Source organism: Pholis gunnellus (assembly GCF_910591455.1).
Source record: "Pholis gunnellus genome assembly, chromosome: 7".
In the NCBI taxonomy this organism is placed as follows: domain Eukaryota; kingdom Metazoa; phylum Chordata; class Actinopteri; order Perciformes; family Pholidae; genus Pholis; species Pholis gunnellus.
The window spans coordinates 1,364,912-1,384,746 of record NC_136533.1 but is presented as its reverse complement, the minus strand read 5'-3'; the positions used below and the strand labels follow the sequence as shown (position 1 = coordinate 1,384,746).

Here is a 19,835-nt window from a genome sequence, read left to right as displayed (position 1 = left end):
TTTAACGTCGCAATGAAAACAACAATTTGGCAGCGTCATAATTTTCCCTTCTTCCTGTTCCAACAATGTGCCTTCGACAAAATAACGCAGATCAATTAAAGAAGAAAAAGAAACGAAACAATTAGAGCCAGTGAGACACAAAGAGAGAGAGAACGGCAATTTTGTTGGCAATTTCTGCATGAAAATATATATGAATGCATTAGTGTCCTCTCACACACAATCACGTTAATCTATAATGTAAACATATAAAATGGAAGACTGTAAATAAAGTGCACTCTTTAAGTTTCCCTAAAACTTCTCTCCAATTTAGAAATAGAATGAAAAATCAGCCGCTAACAAAATGTTTGATTTCACTGTGACTCGAGGAGCCGACTGACTTAAAGTTAACGTACGTTGTTAGAAGAAGAACGATGAAGAGCAGAATGACGGTGAACTGTGGGGTCAAAGGTCAAGATATTTATAATTAGTTGACTGTGAAGCAGCGCGGGAAAAACATGAAGTTTATTCTTCTAGTTTTATTTTTGAATGTTCTTTGTCTCTAATGTCTCTAATGTGTGCGATGGGTGAAATGTCAGATCAATGAAACATTTGAGATTTGTTACTTTGTTTTGTTGCCCCCCCCCCCACACACACACACACACACACACACACACAAAGTTTTCTAGCTCACAAAGTTGGACTAAAAAAATATTAAAAATAAAAAAAATCTCACGGTCCAGTAGAACATTTTAAAAACTAGTACTTTTTTAAAATAAAACTTTACATTCATCTGTCAAGAAACAAAAACAAAAAAACCTTAAAATTATTAAAAATCATAAATAAAACTGATGAGCCTTACAGTCCATCTGCACCATGAAATCCTGCTGAAGGTGTATTTTACTAGCTGTGATTAATGCGTTTGAGTCGTCTTTTATTTGAAGTGAAGCACTTTGAACTGTATTGTTTTCTCATGTGAAACACTCAAAAACAAAACGTGCTACAGAATAAAGTTTGACTTTGATTCAACGTTTCTCTGTTTCAGTTTGTGCTTCAGTTCAAACGATGAAGATCAGATTCACCTGGTGAACGAGTCGAGGCTCAGAGAGTGATCAGCTGATTAAAGCTGCACTCTGGCCTCTCACAGATCAATTTAATTTACTTTCATTGATCTGTGATTTTATCTAAATGAAATATATCACACAACCCCTCGTCATTATACCTTCAAGGACAGATTTTGTTCTATTTTCCTTTCATAACTCGTCACATTCCGTCTCTATCGGACACTTTACTTTGATTCGGACACTTTCTCGTCCTCAGATATCCTGATCAGCAGGACAGAAAGGATGAAAAGTTCAATTATGACTCTTCATTTATTGAACTGCTGTAGTTATGAAACCCCACAAGAGGAATAAAACTTAAATTATCTTCAAGCGTTGACATGATTTCATTGATAAAAACACGTTTCCTACGTTCTCACCAGACTCTCCGTCCGTGGGGATCTTCTCGTATTTTCCGTGACCGGTGACCACAAACTTGTACTTTTTACCAGCTGCTGAGCTCTAAAGGGAGAGAAGATCAATTATTTCAGTTCACTTCAATGTGTTATCACTTATGAATCATCCTGTAACGACTGTAGAGTAGAACTCTGCATCAAGATAAGAACTTTATTCATCCTGTACCACGGAAATCTACTTTTTATAGCAACTCAAGAGTCAATGAATCAATCAAATCAGATCAAATCATGATGTCAATAATTAAAGAGGATCACAGATGAAAAGTGTGAATAAAAAAAAACATTAAAAAATGACTTTAATAAAATGTAGCGATGAAAAACTGTATTCCGATTATTGAATTGTGATGTAATCAAATACTATTATGTGTTTGTAACCTCTCTCACCTTGTCTCTTTGGCCCGGCCCTCCTGTCGAGTCTCCGATAACCTCCCACATGTTCTTCTTCTGCATCACATCTCCGGGCCTCACATCCTGACAGATCGATCATCAATAATCAATAATCAATACAAACACGTCAACATTCTGTGTTCAGAAGACACAACTAAACAATATATAAAAGAAAGGAAGGAATAGTTCAACGTCTTTGGGAAGTCAGATCAGATCCGAAGTCAGGACGCGCTTAGCTTAGCTTAGCTTAGCTTAGCCTAGCTTAGCATAAAGACTGGATGCAGGGGGAAACAGCTAGCCTGGCTCTGCTTCATTCTAGAGAGGATTAAGGTTATTAAATGAAGAAATAAAATGACTCAATAAATAAATGAAAAATAAAGTAGGCAATGCAGAAACAAAAGTCTAAATTATTAATTTGAAAATAAAGGGATACACTGTTTGTCAAGAAATAGTTCCAGCGTACAGATTAGATTTAGTTTCCATCTTTCACTATGTAGTAGTAACATGCAAGATACATACGTGTGTATTTAAGTTAAAAAGGATATTTTTCAGACCTAAAAGCAACTTTTACTTTTTTAACGGTTTCGCAATGTTTTTCTATACATTTTAAAATATTTAGACTGAAGTCTGTTTCTGGTCCACTTTACAAAATAAATGAACTATTTCTCAAATAAGAGAAGGAAGAGAAATCCTTCAGAGTTGACGCAGAGGAAGACTTTTGTTTTGACGTTGTTGTATCTCGTTTCCTCCACAAGAGGGAAATCTCATATTACAGACTTTTAAGCTGCACCTGAACACATCACAGCCAGTCAGTCAGTGGTGTTGGATCCGATACCATGAAAACCAAAACATACCTAGAGTACCAGCAGAAGTACTCATTGTGCAGTTAAAGGTCTCCTGTGACTGATATCTGATTCTATGTGACATCATTAGATTATTTATTCTGAAGCATCAATGTGAAAGCATGTGAAGACTTTTAACTACTTCATACACATTTATTGTCACGTTGTGTTTGTGACTCACTGTCGGTCTGCAGGCCGACTGTCTGCTGCCGTCAGACGGACCCTTCACCCACTGAGTGATCCGGTTGGCCACGCCCACCTTCAGCCCCTCAGCGTCCTGGTTCAGAAAAGTGTCGGTTAAACTACGGAAGCTCATTACCGACAGTAAAACAAAACCCCGTAAATCAATGTGATGCCTAAATATCTTGTGTCAGGTGAAACGAAAGATGGCTTCCAAATAAATGTGATTTCTGTTTTCTTTTGAATATTAACAAGTTTGGTGTGTGTGTGTGTGTGTGGGGGGGGGGGGGGGGGGGGGGGCTTACCTTGCAGGTGGCTCCCTTGGTGGGACTCTGACTCCAGGCGTCACCGGCCTCAAACAGGGTTTTCTTGGAGGTGACGACCTCAGGTGAGCTGGGCAGGTCGGCCAGTGATGCCTTCACTGCCCAAACCTCCTGGGAGTTCTGCACAACAACAGGGACCGGATATCGTATTTATATATATTTCTGTCTGAGATAACAACAGAGCGCTGCGACGTCATCGACCCGGCGCTGACGGAGACGAGCGACCTCGACACAAAAAAGGTCGGAGCAGCTCTTTAACCTTCGGCTGGTTTTAAACAATGGAGAGTCCGAAAGCTCACCAGCAGCTCAAAACACCAGAGAGGGTTCAAGAGGAAACTAAATCTAATGATGATGTCAGTCCATTAAATAGAAGACTACAACCAGCAGCCTGTTAGCTTAGCTTAGCTTAGCATGAAGCTCATAGTTAATGAGTTATATCCGACTTATTAAAAGTGTGAACATGACGATTGGCACTATTACAGTTTACGTGCCTCTTTCTTCTGAAGAGTAAAGCCAAAGCTTCATGTATTAAAGCTGCATTCTCTCTAGTGTCCACCAGGGGGCGACTCCTCTGGTTGTATAGAAGTCTATGAGAAAATGACTCTACTTCTCTCTTGATTTATTACCTCAGTAAACATTGTAAACATGAGTTTATGGTCTCAATCTCTAGTTTCAAGTCTTCTTCAATACAGCATGATGTTCATTTAGTACATGATGGTCCATTTAGAGTCACACAGACCATAAAGCAGGGGATGCTTTAGGGGCGGGGCTACACAGTGATTGACAGGTCTCTACTATGTTTTAGTGTGTTTTAGCGTATTTCAGAGTGTGTGTGTGTGTGTGTGTGTGTGTGTGCGCTGACCTCCACAGCGTGTGCGTACTGCTCCAGCTTGTCGTCGATCTTTGGCAGCAGGACGAGAGTCGGCGTCTTCTTAAAGCTGTTACTGATTCAGTCAAGACAACATGAAAGAAACCGTTAAAACAGATTCAGGATCAGATCGGTGACTGTGGATAGAGTCCACAAGACCCAGAGTAAGTTTAATATCTTTTTAATTTAAAATGTAAACTGTATTAAATGATATTTAAGTGACCAGAGATGAGAACGAGGCACTAACGCTGCTGGTTCAACTTCCTCCTCTGAACACATTTCAGAATAAAAGCACAACTCTTGAGCGCTGCAGACTTCCTGTTAGGAAGAGGAGAACGATTGATGAAGATATTCACCTTTTCTTCAGCGAGCGGTTCAGCGACTCAGTTCTCTCTGAGATCTGAAGAAGAAGAAGAAGAAGAAGAAATTTATTTTCATGTCGCCGCCTCGTTTGTTAATTACAGACTCGGCCAACGACTCGGCCCAACACAAACAGAGCCGAGTCTTCTGGCCTCCATCAAACTGTACGAGTCATCGCAGCAGCTGTCGAAGCAAAGCATGATGGGAAACAGAGCAAGAGACTGGTGCACGATTTCACTGTTTCTCAGCTTGTTGTCAGTGTTTTAAATTAAGCAAGTTAGGTTTTTAATTCATCCCATTTTTGCATTTTGTATTTCAAGCTGCACCTGAACACATCATTCATCAGACATGAAGAGACACGTTGTGTTGTCTTGACATCTCGTGAGTGCAACATAAAAAGGTGTTTATTATTATTATTGTCCTGAACTTGTGCACAAGATGAGAAAATATGAATTGTTCATCAGTGAAGGAAGTAAGAGTCCACCTGCAACACTGTGGGGAGCTCACACACACACACACACGCACACACACACACATGCAACTTACGAGCTGAGCCTGAACCCATCGGCTGTGAAGATAACACACAGTTATGTTGTTTACTAAAGTGACATCATTCTGCAGAAGTCGATCAGTAACGATGCTGAACGGATCGAGTCCTCGTTGAACGAGTGTTTCCTGTGATGTGATGTCATCAGACTTGATTTAAAAATCATCCCAGTTTACATCCTCACGGAGAGCCAAAGTCATGATGTCACTTCCTGTCTGGCCTCTGCTCTCCACTATAAACATCATTTTACAGATGACAGAAACCATTCGTATCTCGAACATCTCACATGAATGTAGTGGAATCTTCTGTCTCCTGATCTTTACCTTGTGAGTGGGAGTTTTGGGAGTTTTGGGAGTTTTGGGACTGAACGGACTGAACGCCTCGTCCCCGTCCACGCCGGACGTACTCAGGCTCTTCATCCTCTCTGCTGCCTCCGTCCTCCTCCTCTCGATGTCCTCCTTCATGCGCCTCCTCTCCTCCTGGGAGTCACATCACAAGTTAAACTCCACACTTCTACATCAACTGCATGAGTCTGATCAGCGGTCAATGCTGCAGAAAAAGAGCCTCTAAAATATAGAAAATAAGAATCTTTTTGACCACTAGAGGGCAGATGAGCTCTACATCCAGCTAAAACACACACGTTCTCTTATTATATGCTCGTTAGCAGCAGTGTGCTGTTTAGACATCTCAGCTCAGTCGCCAGGAAGAAGATGTTGTCGTCGTACATTTTTGCAAAACAAAGTTTAAAGTAAAAGTTTTTGCATTTGATCAGAGAAACGAGCGTCACGAAGAGCAAGTGAAGCGTCACATAGAGCGACCATTACGTCTTATAATAATGAAAATAACAAGCGAGAAAGTCCCTTCAGGGTGGATGAGAGCGATGGAGGACGGGTCAAACAAACACACTTCCACCAAGCAGACAGCTGTTCATGTGGTCTGCTGAGACCAAAAGCTGACTTTACGCTTTTCTTTGGTACAGTTGTTACGCTTGTTACGTAGGAGTTACGTCAGAAAATTAGCTTAGTTGGATTGCCATTTATTTGAACTAGTTACGTTGTTACTTTACATTGTTGCGATACCTTGTTGCGTTGCATTGTTGCATTGCGTTGTTGCGATACCTTGTTGCGTCGCGTTGTTACGTTGTAAAAATATTGACTGCACGCTGAGGCAAATTTGTGATTTTGGGCTGTACAAAAATAGATTGAATTAAATTGAACCTGTGCTTTTGGTCAAAGACACACTATCCTGGCTGTTTGAATAAATACTTCACCGCTCACGTCAATGTTTTCAGTCTCAAACATTGGAGGAAGAGCTGCTACAAAATAAAAGAGTTGATCTTCAATGGGCCACTTGTGGCTCATAAACTCTACATCCACTAGTTTAGCAGCTTTAGATTGTTATGCAGACATTATGACTCGAGGATGCTTTTATCCTTTTATAGTTCACTCAAAATAATCTGAGTCGTGAGGTTTAACCCGCAGCGGCAACAAGCCTGCTTACCTCCTCTTTGGCCAGCCGTTGCTGCTCCTCCTCCTCCCTCCGACGCTCCTCTTCCACCCGGGCCCGACGCCTCTCCTCCCTCCTCCTCTTCAGCTCCTCCAGCTCCTGCTCGGCCTCCACCTGTCGGTGTCTGAGCTGCTCCAGCTCCTGGCTCCCCTTCTGCTGGAGGCTCTGCCGGATCTTCTCCAGCCGCTGCTCCGTCTCCAGGATGGTCTCCGCCTCCTCCGGCTCCACGGCTCTGCTGCAAACGCCGGGGAGGTTTATTAGATACGAGGATCTGCTGTTATACTCTGAATGTGTGTGAATATTCCCAAATAAATGGTTATCTACAGCCATAAAACGCACTACACACCTGGTGGCCCTTTTCGTCTTGTTGTTCTTGTACGACGTCACTTCCTCTTTGGTTGCGTCTCCGTTGGCGTTTGTGGGTTTTGGCTCTTGGTGAAGGAAAACCTTGGACGTGTAGGAGATTTGAACCTCTTTTCTTTTCTCCACCTGAAGAGTTCAACAGATCTCCTCTTCAGTTACATTTTGGGTCATTTCAAGTCAGCTGCCACAGAAACCTGAATGCTGACTTGTAATTTGCTTATAAAGACTTTATCTGACTTGGACTAAAATAACATGAAATAGAAATTAGACTCGTCTCAAATAATTGTTGTGAAACGTGACTCGTCTTCAACGCCTTGAGAGTTGATTTGAGACTCGTTATGAATGACTTCAGTCTAACCTTTCTAGAATCAGAAACCTGACTTGGACTTGTCTCAGATGACATGAAATAAGACCGAGTCTTGTATCAGATGACTTGACTGGAATAAAATCACACTTGTTTGGAGACAAACTCTTACCTCTGTATTCAGCCTTTGAATCTCCTCCTTCCTCCCGTTCATCACCTCCTCTCTCTTCCTCTTGTCCTCCTCTTCCTCCCTCCTCACCCTCTCAGTTTGAATCTTCTTCTCATCGCGCTCCTTCTTCCTCTCCGTCTCCACCCCGTCTTCTTTGAGGTGCTCCTGTCTCTGGAGTCGGCCGGAGGACGTGACCGAGGCCCGGACGGTCTTGACGGTCTTAAGGGGAACGGGTTTGTTTATCCTGTCCTCCTCTTCGTCCTCGTCCTCCTCGCCTCCCTGGCTGAGCTCCTGCAGGCGCTGCTGCCTCTGTCTCTCTCGACGCTGAGTCCAGTCGCTGAAGCCCTCGTCCTCCTCCAGAGCCAGAGAGCTGCTCGGCTTCAGGTCGCTGTTGTACCTGAGGACGAGACGGGCGAGGAGCAGGTGGTCAAGGTTTCAAACAAAAACAAAAACAAGCTGAACCAGACTTAATGAGGAACCACCAGGTGGCAACCTCCGGAAGTCTTAAAAGCTGCATTCTCTCTAGTGTCCACCAGGGGGCGACTCCTCTGGTTGTATAGAAGTCTATGAGAAAATGACTCTACTTCTCTCTTGATTTATTACCTCAGTAAACATTGTAAACATGAGTTTATGGTCTCAATCTCTAGTTTCAAGTCTTCTTCAATACAGCATGATGTTCATTTAGTAAATGATGGTCCATTTAGAGTCAAACAGACCATAAAGCAGGGGATGCTTTAGGGGCGGGGCTACACAGTGATTGACAGGTCTCTACCAGAGACGTATACGGCGTCTCTACGTCACTCCTCCTCAGTCCAGATAGGGTCACTTCCCTTTATTGGTTGCCGAAAACATGGCAACGGCCTCAATCCAAGGTTGCGACAGCAAAATTTCCAAATTTGAGGCTTCAAAACAACAAGTCCACAAACCAATGAGTGACATCACGATGACTAAGTCCACTTATATACAGTCTAGGGTTTTACCCCAAAACACAATCTTTTCCTAAACCTAATCGATTTTGGACCGGAGGCTTATTTTCTATCTGGAACATTTGAGCTCATCACATGTTTAAACCTGCAGCTACTCTGTGGCGGTTCAGTACCGATCCACGTTGATCTGAGGATGTTTGGAGAAATCATCCATCAACTCTGGACCCTGCAGGGAAAAAAACACTGCAAAACGCAGTATAATATTTATGAATAACATTTGACCTTTAATTTAAGTGTTGAATATTAATCAAGTATTGATTAAGTGAACTTGTGATTGGACACATTCTCAACAATTAGCTCAACATCTCCAGCTGCTTCCCCCCCCGCTGAGTAAAAGTAATGAAAGTGTGTTTTGTGTTTCCAGGAGCTGGCGGAAAGGAATTCACTCAGCATTCCCCGGATGATTAAGACGGCCCCCGCTGCATGATGGGAGTCTCTCAGCAGCTAATCAGCCTCAACGAGCAGCGACGTCTCTGTGTCTGTGACACCTGAACGGATTCCTGAGCCGCAGTGAGTGAGTCGAGGTCGAGACACGTCCGTCAGGAAACATGTCCGCCTTCTCCGTTTGACCTTATTATTCTCCTCAGATTTCTGTCATTGAGGTCAAAGTGAGAACATAATGTGCTTAACGATAACAGAATATGTAGCATATAATGTTAGATTTTATATTTTCGCTGGAAACAAAACATTTCATGTTAAATGTTTGTCTTTTTCTCGAGCATTTGTTGAGAAACTGCAGCTAAACCACAAACCATGACTTCCACGTTTTTCCCCTACTTCCGGTCTTTATGCTAAGCTAAGCTAAGCTAAGCTAACGATGTCCCGACTCCAGTTGTGTACAAATGTCAAGAGAGAAGTAGAGTCATTTTCTCATAGACTTCAATACAACCAGAGGAGTCGCCCCCTGCTGGACATTAGAGAGAATGCAGCTTTTCACTCAGCAGAACTGGAGGTTGCCGCCTGGTTCAAGCTCTGCCAGAACTTGACCACTGACCTCCTCGGATTCCGCAAATCATGCATCAAAAAGGGGATTTCAACGCAGCGTTACATCACTGCTGCATCTTGTACAGAAAAGCTTTCAATTACAGGCTCCAGAGCAGCCGCCTCAAAGCCGAGTCACCGCAGCCTGAAAACCAGCTAAACCCAGTGATGTGATGGAGGAGAAAACCGTCGTTAAAGTCAAAGCCGGCTACAAGCTTTGACACGGCGGGAGTCGCTTTGTAGTAAACATTCCTCTGCGGTGGTGTAATGAGAAAGCAGCTGTGTGTTCGTCTTCAGATCAGCGGGAGGGAAGAGGTTGTTTTGCAGCTTCTCCCAGTGGAAACATTTTGTTTTTAACGGGAAACCTGCGTGAACCGAGCGAGCGGGCGACGATGAGGAGCTTCGAGTTTCACAGCTGCGAAACGTGACGACAAACTCTTTAAACACCGGCAGTCGTCAGCAGAAAGAAGAACAGTCACACAGCTAGCAGCTGGTACAGGAAGTCGTTGGACGTGAGGCGAGTGAGTGAATGATGTTCTGCACTTAATAACATGATTATAACAACATGGAATTCAGCTTCTTTAGCGTTTACATTTTCATTTTCAGACAGAGAAAACACGAAATCGTCCTGGTTCAACCTCGTAAAGCTTTTTTTCACCTTTGTCTTGAAGTGATTAAAGTTAATTATCATTAATTACTTTGTAGACTGTGTAAACTTGTGAGTGGGAGTTTGTTTGTTTTTACCATAGACTGTATATAAGAAGTGGACGTAGTCATCCTGACGTCACCCGTTGGTTTGTGGACGTTTTGAAGCCAGTCAACAGGAAGTGACCATATTTAGACTGAGGAGGAGTGACGCAGAGACCTGTCAATCACCGTGTAGCCCCGCCCCTAAAGCATCCCCTGCTTTATGGTCTGTGTGACTCTAAATGGACCATCATTTACTAAATGAACATCATGCTGTATTGAAGAAGACTTGAAACTAGAGATTGAGACCATAAACTCATGTTTACAATGTTTACTGAGGTAATAAATCAAGAGAGAAGTAGAGTCATTTTCTCATAGACTTCTATACAACCAGAGGAGTCGCCCCCTGGTGGACACTAGAGAGAATGCAGCTTTTTAAGACACTTCACATGCCTGGTCTGTACGTACATGCCGTCCTCTGCCGGCGTCCTGTCCTCCAGTGACGACTCTCCGGGTTGCGATCCACCGTTGGACCAGCGCGACGCTTCCCGAGCTCTTCGGCGCTGCTCCCGCTCCACCTCCTCAGCGTCCTCAACGCTCCTCTGAGCCGTCAGCCTGCAGACACAAGAGGACACAGTGAGGTTTAGAAAACCAGCTCTAATCCAGGGCTGCACACAAGTAACACTAACATGTTTCTGAATATATAGTTTTTCCATATTTCTGAGCAAAATATTGGATTCTTGGTTTCTACATTTTTTGTGATTACAGATTTTACATTAAGAGAATATTTGTTGGGACTTTCCGCTCCACTATCATGCATGAGCATTGTAACTTAAGTAGAGAAAACACCTCACAAATGTAACTCAACACTTTTACACAATCAGCAGCCTCCTGAGTGAAAGTCCTGTTTGTTCATGTTTGGCTTCATCAAGCGTACCTCCGTAGTTAAAGTATAATGTTTTTTTAAACCTAACTCGGTTTCCTGTGAAGAAATAACTTTTTAAAAGACTGTATTCGTGTAACGAGCGGCTTTGACGCGTGTTGCTGGACTTTCGTAGGAAAACACACGAAAAATGAGGAGAAACTTTTGATAAGATGTCATAAGAACCGTTGAGTGAAGATACGTTGGTTAGTTTGACTTCTCACTCAAGTAGACATCGAGGAGTCAAAACCTGATCTTTCAGCTCTTCATTCAGCTCGTTATCCGTCACGTAACTTCTGTACTTCTGTACTTCTGTAGTCCTTCTAACCTTAAAACTAACCGAGTCGTTTTGTTGTCTAATGACTAAGTTGTTGAAGGTTTTTTTTAAAGACTGTATTCATGTAACGAGCAGAAATGTATTAAAATATTCAGTTTACAGTGATATAAAGCAACAACAATCACATTTAAGAAGCATAAAGATTGTTGCTGTTGCTTAAAAAAAATTAATCAATTATCAACTTTTTACAATATCTACCATCATTTCTCAGCAGAATGTAGTTTTTTTACTGTAAAAACTCAGAAAACAGGCAAATATAATTTGTCTCTCAGCTCGATGACGCAATCCCCCAAAATCCCCCAAAATCTCATCACTTAATTTCTGACTTTTACTTGTAATGAGCACTTTTCCGTTGTGGTTTGTGGGAAACTATAAAAGCTTCGAACGAGAAACATTTATGAGGAATCACACTCGACACTCGGTCTCAACAAAGACTCGGTGAAGTCCAGAGGCGGCTCAGAACAACATCTGCCAAATGTTTATCTGCAGGATAAACGCAGCGTCGCTCCACAGTATTTATTACAAACACTGTTCATCTGTGTTCATCCAGAGGAAACGTACCAAACGTGATGACTCACATCGATCGATCCTCTAACTACGACAGCTCGAGTCCAAACACACATCAGTACACATGGAGACGTGAAGCAGTTTCTCCTTCACTTTAAAACATTTGAATGTTTCTTTGATAATTAAAATCTACATATGGAGTTGGGACTTTTGGAAATAAAAAGAGGATTTCTGATTTTTACGATTTTTGGTAATAAATAAAAAATTCCAGCAAAAAGTGTCAATTCCCACCTGTTACATGCATGCAGTATTTTCAAAATAAACTTCCGTCGTCACAGGAAACACCTTGGTTAGGTTTAGGCAACAAAACTACTGAATTAGGTTTAGGAAAATATTGTAGTTTGGGTTGAAATAAGTGTGGAAGTGACGTTACTTAAGTTCAGAAGTCACGTGATTAATAAGTCAACGAGCCGGTCTGTGGCTTGTGTTCCTCAGTGGAGACGCTTTCAGGACTAACGGCTCAATAAGATCCATCTGGACGCTCAGGTGTCCAGTTACTGGACTCACATTTGGCTTCTGGGTCACCAACAGATCCCTAATGGCTCCATCTGGTCCTCCACTTTCTTTAAGAGGGGGATGGAGGAAGGTCGGACACACGCTGACCTCAGACCCTCATCACCAGATTCATAAGTGACAAAACTCATCACCTCCTGCAGCTCCTCACAGTTGACGGCTTTTATCACATTTTAACATTTTTCTCCATTTCTTTTGTATTTTCAAAGTAATTATTCTGAACTAAACATGACAATTGTTGCAGAAACGAGCACCAAGTAAAGTCCAGGTTTAGTTCTGCAGCTGGTGAAGGAGGAGACGTTAGAGATATGAAACGGGACCGGATCGCTGTTAGACCCTCTGAAAGAGCTCAGAGGTCTGCTGCTGATAACAAGACCACTTTGTCAGCATCAGCATCACTTCCTCCTCCATGTGTCTCCGTCCTTCCTGAGAGGAAACGAATGAAGAGACGGAGGTGGAGAGGCCGGAGGACAGCTGGATGAGGGTCAGAAACTCTGTGATGGAGGACGGGAGCAGCAGAGAGGCAGCGGCCACCACGTCAGGACGGGATGTGCAGCTACAGACAGCTGACTTTCAAAATAAAAGCTTCTTCTCAGGTAACGCACGTCTAAGATTTGTTTAGTGGTGGAAGAGAGGCACGGGAGAACCAGAACCAGGACTGAGAGGGGCAGACTGTCAGACCTGCTGCAGTAACATGAGAGCTTTTCTGAAGGGACTCTGGTGCTCAGAGACACTACGGTCGAGGTTGTGGAGGTGTTTTTCTCTTGTATTGTACATTTTCCATATTATGTATTATGTGGTGCTCCTATGTGAGACAGCGGCGCGTACGGTGTGTAGAAGCGGCCTCTGGTTAGTTTACCCTCTGGGTGTTAGAAGCTGTCGGGCGTCGAGCCAGCAGACTGATTGAACTCTCGTTCTGTTTCCGTTCTGTAATCAGCGCTGGAGGATTCTGTCAAAGCTCGGCCTCTCGACTCAAACATCCGATTCAGACTAAACCATTAACCCCCCTTCTGATTTTCAAAGTACCAGGAAAACCGCCAGCTGTACTTCCTCACCGTCCTGCGTTTCATCAACATCTTTCTCGCTCGAGTCGTCCAATCGTCAGAAAAGAGACAATTAACGACACGCACAGAACACTTTCACTTCCTCAGCGGGAGTCAAGCCGGTTTTATGTCTCTATGTAAACTGACACCAGAGGCGAGACCGAACACGCTGCCTACCAGCACCCCCAACACGTCCTCAGATTAAAGGCTGACGACGTGCCCTTGAGCCCCGGAGGTCAGAGTGATTGACATGAAAGTTCAGACCGTCGCCTGAGCCGAGGAGTCAACGCGAGGGAGCAAAGAGACGAGAGAAGTCGAGATTTAATGTAAAAAAAAAGGCCTTACATTTATTTTGGTGCCCCCACGTCCGACTTTAAGACCCTAAAAAGTCTGTTTTTATAAAGTAACAAACAGCCTTCCAGTGTTTCGGAGACACGGCTGGTTGCCGGCACATTTGCAGCCACAAAGCCTTCAATAACTCCGTTCTGTGACCACCGACATCAGAAGAAACCACCAGAAACACGACACACAAACCGGATAAAAGAGCTGCACCACCTGCCAACACACCACCTCAACCACACACCGCGCTCCTCCCTCTGTCTGCACTTGTTCAGACTTTCGGCTTTATTGTTTTCCACCGACGTCTGAAGAGTGAAAGAGAGATTCACTGTCGGGAGGAGAAAAAAAGGTGAAAAGTATTAGCTGCTCTTTTGTGAGTACACATGCTGTCAGCGGAGCGATGACTCGGTTGAATGACACAATAATAACACGGCTCGCTTTCAGCCGGGGGGACAGACGAGGACGGTGGGAAGACGTTTGTGAGATGAAGTCACCGTTGTGTTGAGACAAGTCGGGGCAGCGATTCAGATTCACTGGATGACTTTCACAGAATAAAACGACAAAAAGACGACAAGTCAGCGGACGAGTGAGAGCAGATAGAGTCAAACTGCTGTTAGAGGTAAATGAATACGTCTCACAGGTTCTGTAGCTGCGTTTAAAATGAACAACAGGTTTTTAGCATGCAGGTCCAGCGTTGGTCTATACTGAAATATTTTATATATTTCCATTAAATTACATACAGACATTCATGGTCGAAGATGACGAACCCCACCGAATTTGGACATCCTCTGACTTATTCCTCCAGCGTCACCGGAAGGTTGACTGTTTGTTTGTTTAAAGGGAAATGTCTCATTTGATTGATTGCCATACATTTCATATGAGTCATGGTTCCCAGATGACGAACCCCACAGATTTTGTTCATCCCCTGACTTTTCCTTCTTGTGTAGGTTTGATGCTTTTGATGTTTTATGCAAAACAGATTTGAATTGCCTTGTTGCTAAATGGTGCTATAACAAAAAAACGTGCATCGCATTGATGGTTTTGTTTTTGAGTGAAATGTCTCAACAACTATTTGATTGATTGCCATTAAATGTCTTACAGACATTAGTGGTTCCCAGATGACGAATCCCTCTGATTTTGTTCAGAACTGGAGACGTTCCCATCAGTCACAGCTGTACTAGTTTAGTGCTAATCTGCAATTCCAGCAAATTCCCTTTTACTTGCAATGAACTTTATTTAGAAATACGTTTTAGAAACGCGTATCTCGTCTCTTTGGGTAACGAGTATCACTATTACACAACGTTTAACCATGACAAGCTCCCAATCCACTAAACCAACATGAAGAACATGAAGAACATCTGAAACCGGTGACCAGAGTCTGTGGGGCAGAGCAGATAGTTGTCGGACCCCGTGATTGGCCAGTCTGTGTTCAGGAGGCGGGGCTTAGCGGAGGAGGAATTTTTCTGAATGACACAATCTGTAGACTTCTCCGAGATGTTTAAAAAGCGTCTTTAGTTCAGAATATAAGAGATTCTGATCAGTTCATTGGTAATAATTGGCAGATTTAATAACAAGTATTACAGATTTTCTTCTTTTCAGCGACAGCAGAGGAAACTGATCATGATGAGGGAAAGAAGTAATGCAATAGTCATTATATTGCTACATTACAGCACAAAAGCAGTCAGACTCTAGCTGTAATGACCAGGAGTCCAACAAACCCCCCAGAGACTTCAGGCAGACGGTAACCCCCCTGTTATGGCTGCATGTCTGGGTGTCTGACCCCCCATGCAGAGCACAACAAGGGCTCCAGATCCCTGAAGTCCGGGAACCCTGCAGGTTTGTTTGACTTCAGCTTTGAGGGACAGGAAGCGACGCGCAGTCAGAATGACCTGACAAACACGGATGACCTCATTCCAAAAAGGACGACAAACAAAACAGGTTTTTTTTTTTTTTAGATGGAGAGAAGTTTAGAAGAAGTTGGGCAGATGATAACCGAGGGCATCGTCCTCTGGGAAGTCCAAAAGAAAACAAACTTTGAATCAGATTGAACCTGAAGCTTTATTTTTCTTTTAAGATGTCAAAAAAATGACAAGCGAGCGAAAAGGTGGAGAGGTGAGCGCCCCGAACGTTTCCCTTGAAGTCTTCTGGTTCATGGTTGGATGCAGTTCCCACATTAGTAATGAATGAATAGTTCACCCAATACGTAGAAATCGTAGCCTGTAGCACTCACAGTCCTAAAATCTATGATCACAGAAAACGTGTTTCTATCGGTGGCGTAAAAATAAGAACGAAAGCCAAACAGATCATCTTCAGTTGACTCATATTTTGGGTGTTTCCTCGTTGGAGGGTCTGCAATTCAAAGCACAAGCGTAGCGTAGCATAGATGTGCTAACGCTAGTTAATGATGTACTAACGTATTCTGCTAATGTTAGCTCCACGGGTTTTTAGGTAGAAACAAAATGTTTTAGAAACGTAAATCTCCTTCAGACCTCTCCGGGTAACGAGTGTCACTGTAGCGTGATGATTGAGAAATCATTTCGTCAGAAGATGAACAGAACCAGAGAAGAGTTTCTGTAGTTTCTGTTTACAGACAGGAAGCCCCACTCTGTTGACTTTCCCTCCGGGGGGGGGGGGGGTTCATGGGTTGCCCCCATCACTCATCAGCTAACTACACCCCCCCACCACCCCAAAAACATTCCTCAGCCTCTTATCTCCCGTATCATAAACACCGAGGACACCCGGCCATGTGTGGGGGGGAGTCAGGGGTCAGAGGTCGCAGCAGTTAGCTTGTTTTGAAGCAGGTTTGCCTCCTGATGACATCACCCACAGAGAGCTGATTAAAAGCAGCCGGCCTTGAACCGCCGGCATGAACGCTACCATCTGATAACAGCATGTTTTAGATACTGTGATACTGTAAAGATGACAATACAGCAGTATCAGTGTGGGAGAAGTACTCCTTTACTGAAGTTAAAGTACTAATACCACACTGCAAAGATAACGTCATGAGTTCAAAACCTGAGTTTAGTAAAAGTATTGATTGATCAGTAAAATGTTTTACTTTTATACATGTTATAAAGTACAATATTTACCTCAGATGTGGAGGAGAAGTAGAAAGTATGAAAATACTCATGTACAAGTACAGTATTTTAGCAAATGTACTTATTATCATTCAACCACTGAAAATACAGCTACAGTGCTGCAGCTGTTTCAGATGCTCAGCATCAACAGACAACAAAACTGGTCATGTGACTTAACCACATCCCTAAAATATGTCCACAACAAAGGCAGGTTGTAGTGCAGCTGTTCTAGGAGAAGAAATCTGGTCGAATCAATGAGCTCAAATGAGACGTCAAGGCTATCAGGGTGTGAAAATCAAACGCCTCTCGTTCATCACCTCGAGTGGCTTTAATGCTGTTCTTAATCTGAAAAGGAACTTTAGCTGAAGTGGTGCAGACTGAGATACTTTAATACAACTAAAAATAAATAGTAAAAACATGCCTTAAACAGTCCACAAAACATTCAACTTTTCCACCAGATTAATTTACATTATTTAGCAGAAAGCTGTAAAGTAAAAGGTCCAAAGTATAAATAACTATAAAAACTATAAAAGGGTAATTTTCTAATGACAATAATTAAACTAATTGTCTGTAATTAAAAAAGTTTCTAAGCAGCTGAAAACCAACAGGAAGCATCCTGCAGCATCAAACTAAACTCCTTCGTGTGCTTAAGGTTAAAACCGGTGAATGAATCACGCCGTCTGATGTTCAAACACGTCATGTTTTTAGGATGATGTCACCGTCGATCCTCCAGACCGACGCCATCTGCTGAGTTGATGAATCACAGCGAGACGCTGCCTCCTCCAGCTGTTATCGGCTTCATAGACCTCGCTGTGACTCATTGCAACACTTCACAAACGCTCAACCCAGAAGGTCTGCGTGGAGAAACGTTACACCGACTCTAGTTTTAGGTTCAAGTCACACAAAGATCGACTGGAACTAAATCGTTTTATGAGAGTAAATGTAGACGAGAAGGAAACCCAACAATAACTCAGACGTTCATAAATCAATTTTCAAAATAAGAGACTTGAAAAACAAACTAATCCAAAACAATCAACCCTAAAACTAATTATTATGGACGACACTTCCCATCGATATCAAAGATCAGCTGTGGAAACGTATCTTTAGTTTGAGAGGAATCCTTTAAACGACCTGAAGGGCTTTAACAAGTGGAAATATTGACTCGCTGTGAGGAAAAAATGAAAAGTTGAGGATTGTTAAAGTCATTGAGGTTCATCCTCTGAGGAAACATCACTACCGTCACTTCAAAATAACCAAAACAGTTTGAGACATTGGAGCACCAATCTTTAACACGTATATTATGTGTGAAAGTAAAACGATAATACTAATATTATAAGTATAAAAGTAGTCTTTCTCACTTGTAATGCTACGTCTCTGCCCCTCAGCGTAGTATATTTACGTGTACGCGGTTACATTCAGTACTGACTACGCGGCGTCGTTATTTCACGTTAAAGTCATTTAAACACCGTTTGGTGCGAGACGTCCGGTCTCCACGTCAAGCGACGGGAACCAAAATATGACAGACGCCTCAAAAACAAAAGCAGGCTGGTTTCATCGAGCATTCATAGCTATTCCTACGAGAAAAAAAACGTGCTGGAATTAGTAGATATCCCACGAAATGATTTAGTATTTTATCGACGTAATCATGAATGAGGAAGTAAAACGCTGCGACACAGGGTCCATTTACACGTCAAAGTCGATTTATTTGTAACTTAACTTGCGTACTTCAGTAACGGCTCTTAGTTATTTCAACCCAAATACGATTTTATCCGAAACCTAACTAAGAAGTTTTGTTAGCTAAAGTTAACCGAGTTGTTTCCTGTGAAGACGGACGTTTATTAGGAAAAGACTGTGTTCATGTAACGAGCAGCTATGGACACGTGTTGTTGGACTTTAGGAGGAAAACGCACAGACCGTCTATAAGAAGAGGACGTCGTCATCGCGATGCACTCGTTTGTTTGTGGAAGCCTCGAGTTCGGCGATTTCGCCGTCGCCATCTTGGATTACGGCCGTCGCCATGTTGTCGTTTTTCGCAACCAGTGAACAGGAAGCGACCATATTTGGACTGAGGATCATACGAAACATTTTAAAAAGATTTGTTGCGAAAAGACAAACGTGTTCTTTTACGACTTCTTGTTTGGTGGAAGTCGACAAATCAGAGCGCAGACGGCTCAGGAGGACTGACGTCATCCCCGCGTTACTCTGTTATCTCTTCACAAACCACTGGAACCCGACACAGGATGAAATAAAAGAGACAGGACGGGTCGCCACCCGAAAAACAAAAGAGTGACTCAGGTGACCTTTCACCTCTGACACAGGTCACCGACACCACTTCCCTCTCTGTGAAACCAGCCTCGGGCGTCCAGCTTTACTTTAACCGCTAATACATTTAGAAAACAATTAAAGATTACCCAGCTGGAAATGGATTATTAATAGAGTTCTTTTGTTATGATTATTTCATGTGAGAGGAGGTTAAGTCGATTAAAATCCCCCCCCACACACAAAACCCTGCGTGACCCAAAACACTCCCAGTAATCCCACTGTTCCCATTAAGACGAAACACACACACATGAAAACACTCCTCATCCTAACGCGCACACATGAAATGCTTTGTTGTTGTTCTCCAGATCTCAGGAGAGAATTCATTTCTTCTAGATAAAATAATAATAAAATAAAGGATGTTTAGCTGAGTTTAAATATTAACTTCTGTCTTTGTGTGAACAGAGAACGGGTCGATCACATACCTCATCAGGTTTTGTAAACCTTGTTTGCTGGAGTTTCTCCTCAGCAGAGCGTTGGACATGTTGACCTCTTCTTCTTCTTCTTCTTCTTCTTCTTCTTCTTCTTCTTCTTCTTCTTCTTCTTCTTCTTCTTCTTCTTCTTCTTCTAGCTCTTCTTCTTCTCGTCTCCTTCTGGTAGAAACAAAAACAGATCAACTTCTTCTTCTTCTATTCCGTTTCCAAGTCGACACTGAAGGCAGCTTTTCTGTCCTGCAGCCGCACCGAAGCCCAGAGCTCAGACTGAGGAGAGAGTGTGTGTGTG

The 19,835-nt window shown here is 42.8% G+C and overlaps 1 protein-coding gene across 3 annotated transcripts in view; it reads right to left on the bottom strand.

Moving 5' to 3' along the window:
• lsp1a (lymphocyte specific protein 1 a) overlaps positions 1-19,835 on the bottom strand; it is a 24,802-nt gene extending 4,967 nt beyond the window's left edge. The window contains exons 1-12 of one of the 3 annotated variants that reach the window (XM_079162783.1): positions 19,538-19,835; positions 10,464-10,610; positions 7,345-7,738; positions 6,852-6,994; positions 6,500-6,740; positions 5,323-5,478; positions 4,449-4,492; positions 4,087-4,168; positions 3,207-3,344; positions 2,903-2,998; positions 1,877-1,963; positions 1,457-1,538 (exon numbers count right to left, since the gene is read on the bottom strand). In XM_079162783.1, the coding sequence (XP_079018909.1) occupies positions 1,457-1,538; positions 1,877-1,963; positions 2,903-2,998; positions 3,207-3,344; positions 4,087-4,168; positions 4,449-4,492; positions 5,323-5,478; positions 6,500-6,740; positions 6,852-6,994; positions 7,345-7,738; positions 10,464-10,610; positions 19,538-19,596 (1,669 nt within the window). In that variant the 5' untranslated portion in view covers positions 19,597-19,835. Of the gene's footprint in view, positions 1-1,456; positions 1,539-1,876; positions 1,964-2,902; positions 2,999-3,206; positions 3,345-4,086; positions 4,169-4,448; positions 4,493-5,322; positions 5,479-6,499; positions 6,741-6,851; positions 6,995-7,344; positions 7,739-10,463; positions 10,611-13,722; positions 13,837-19,537 lie in introns of those variants that run through there. The other 2 variants (XM_079162784.1, XM_079162785.1) reach the window with 2 other exon arrangements.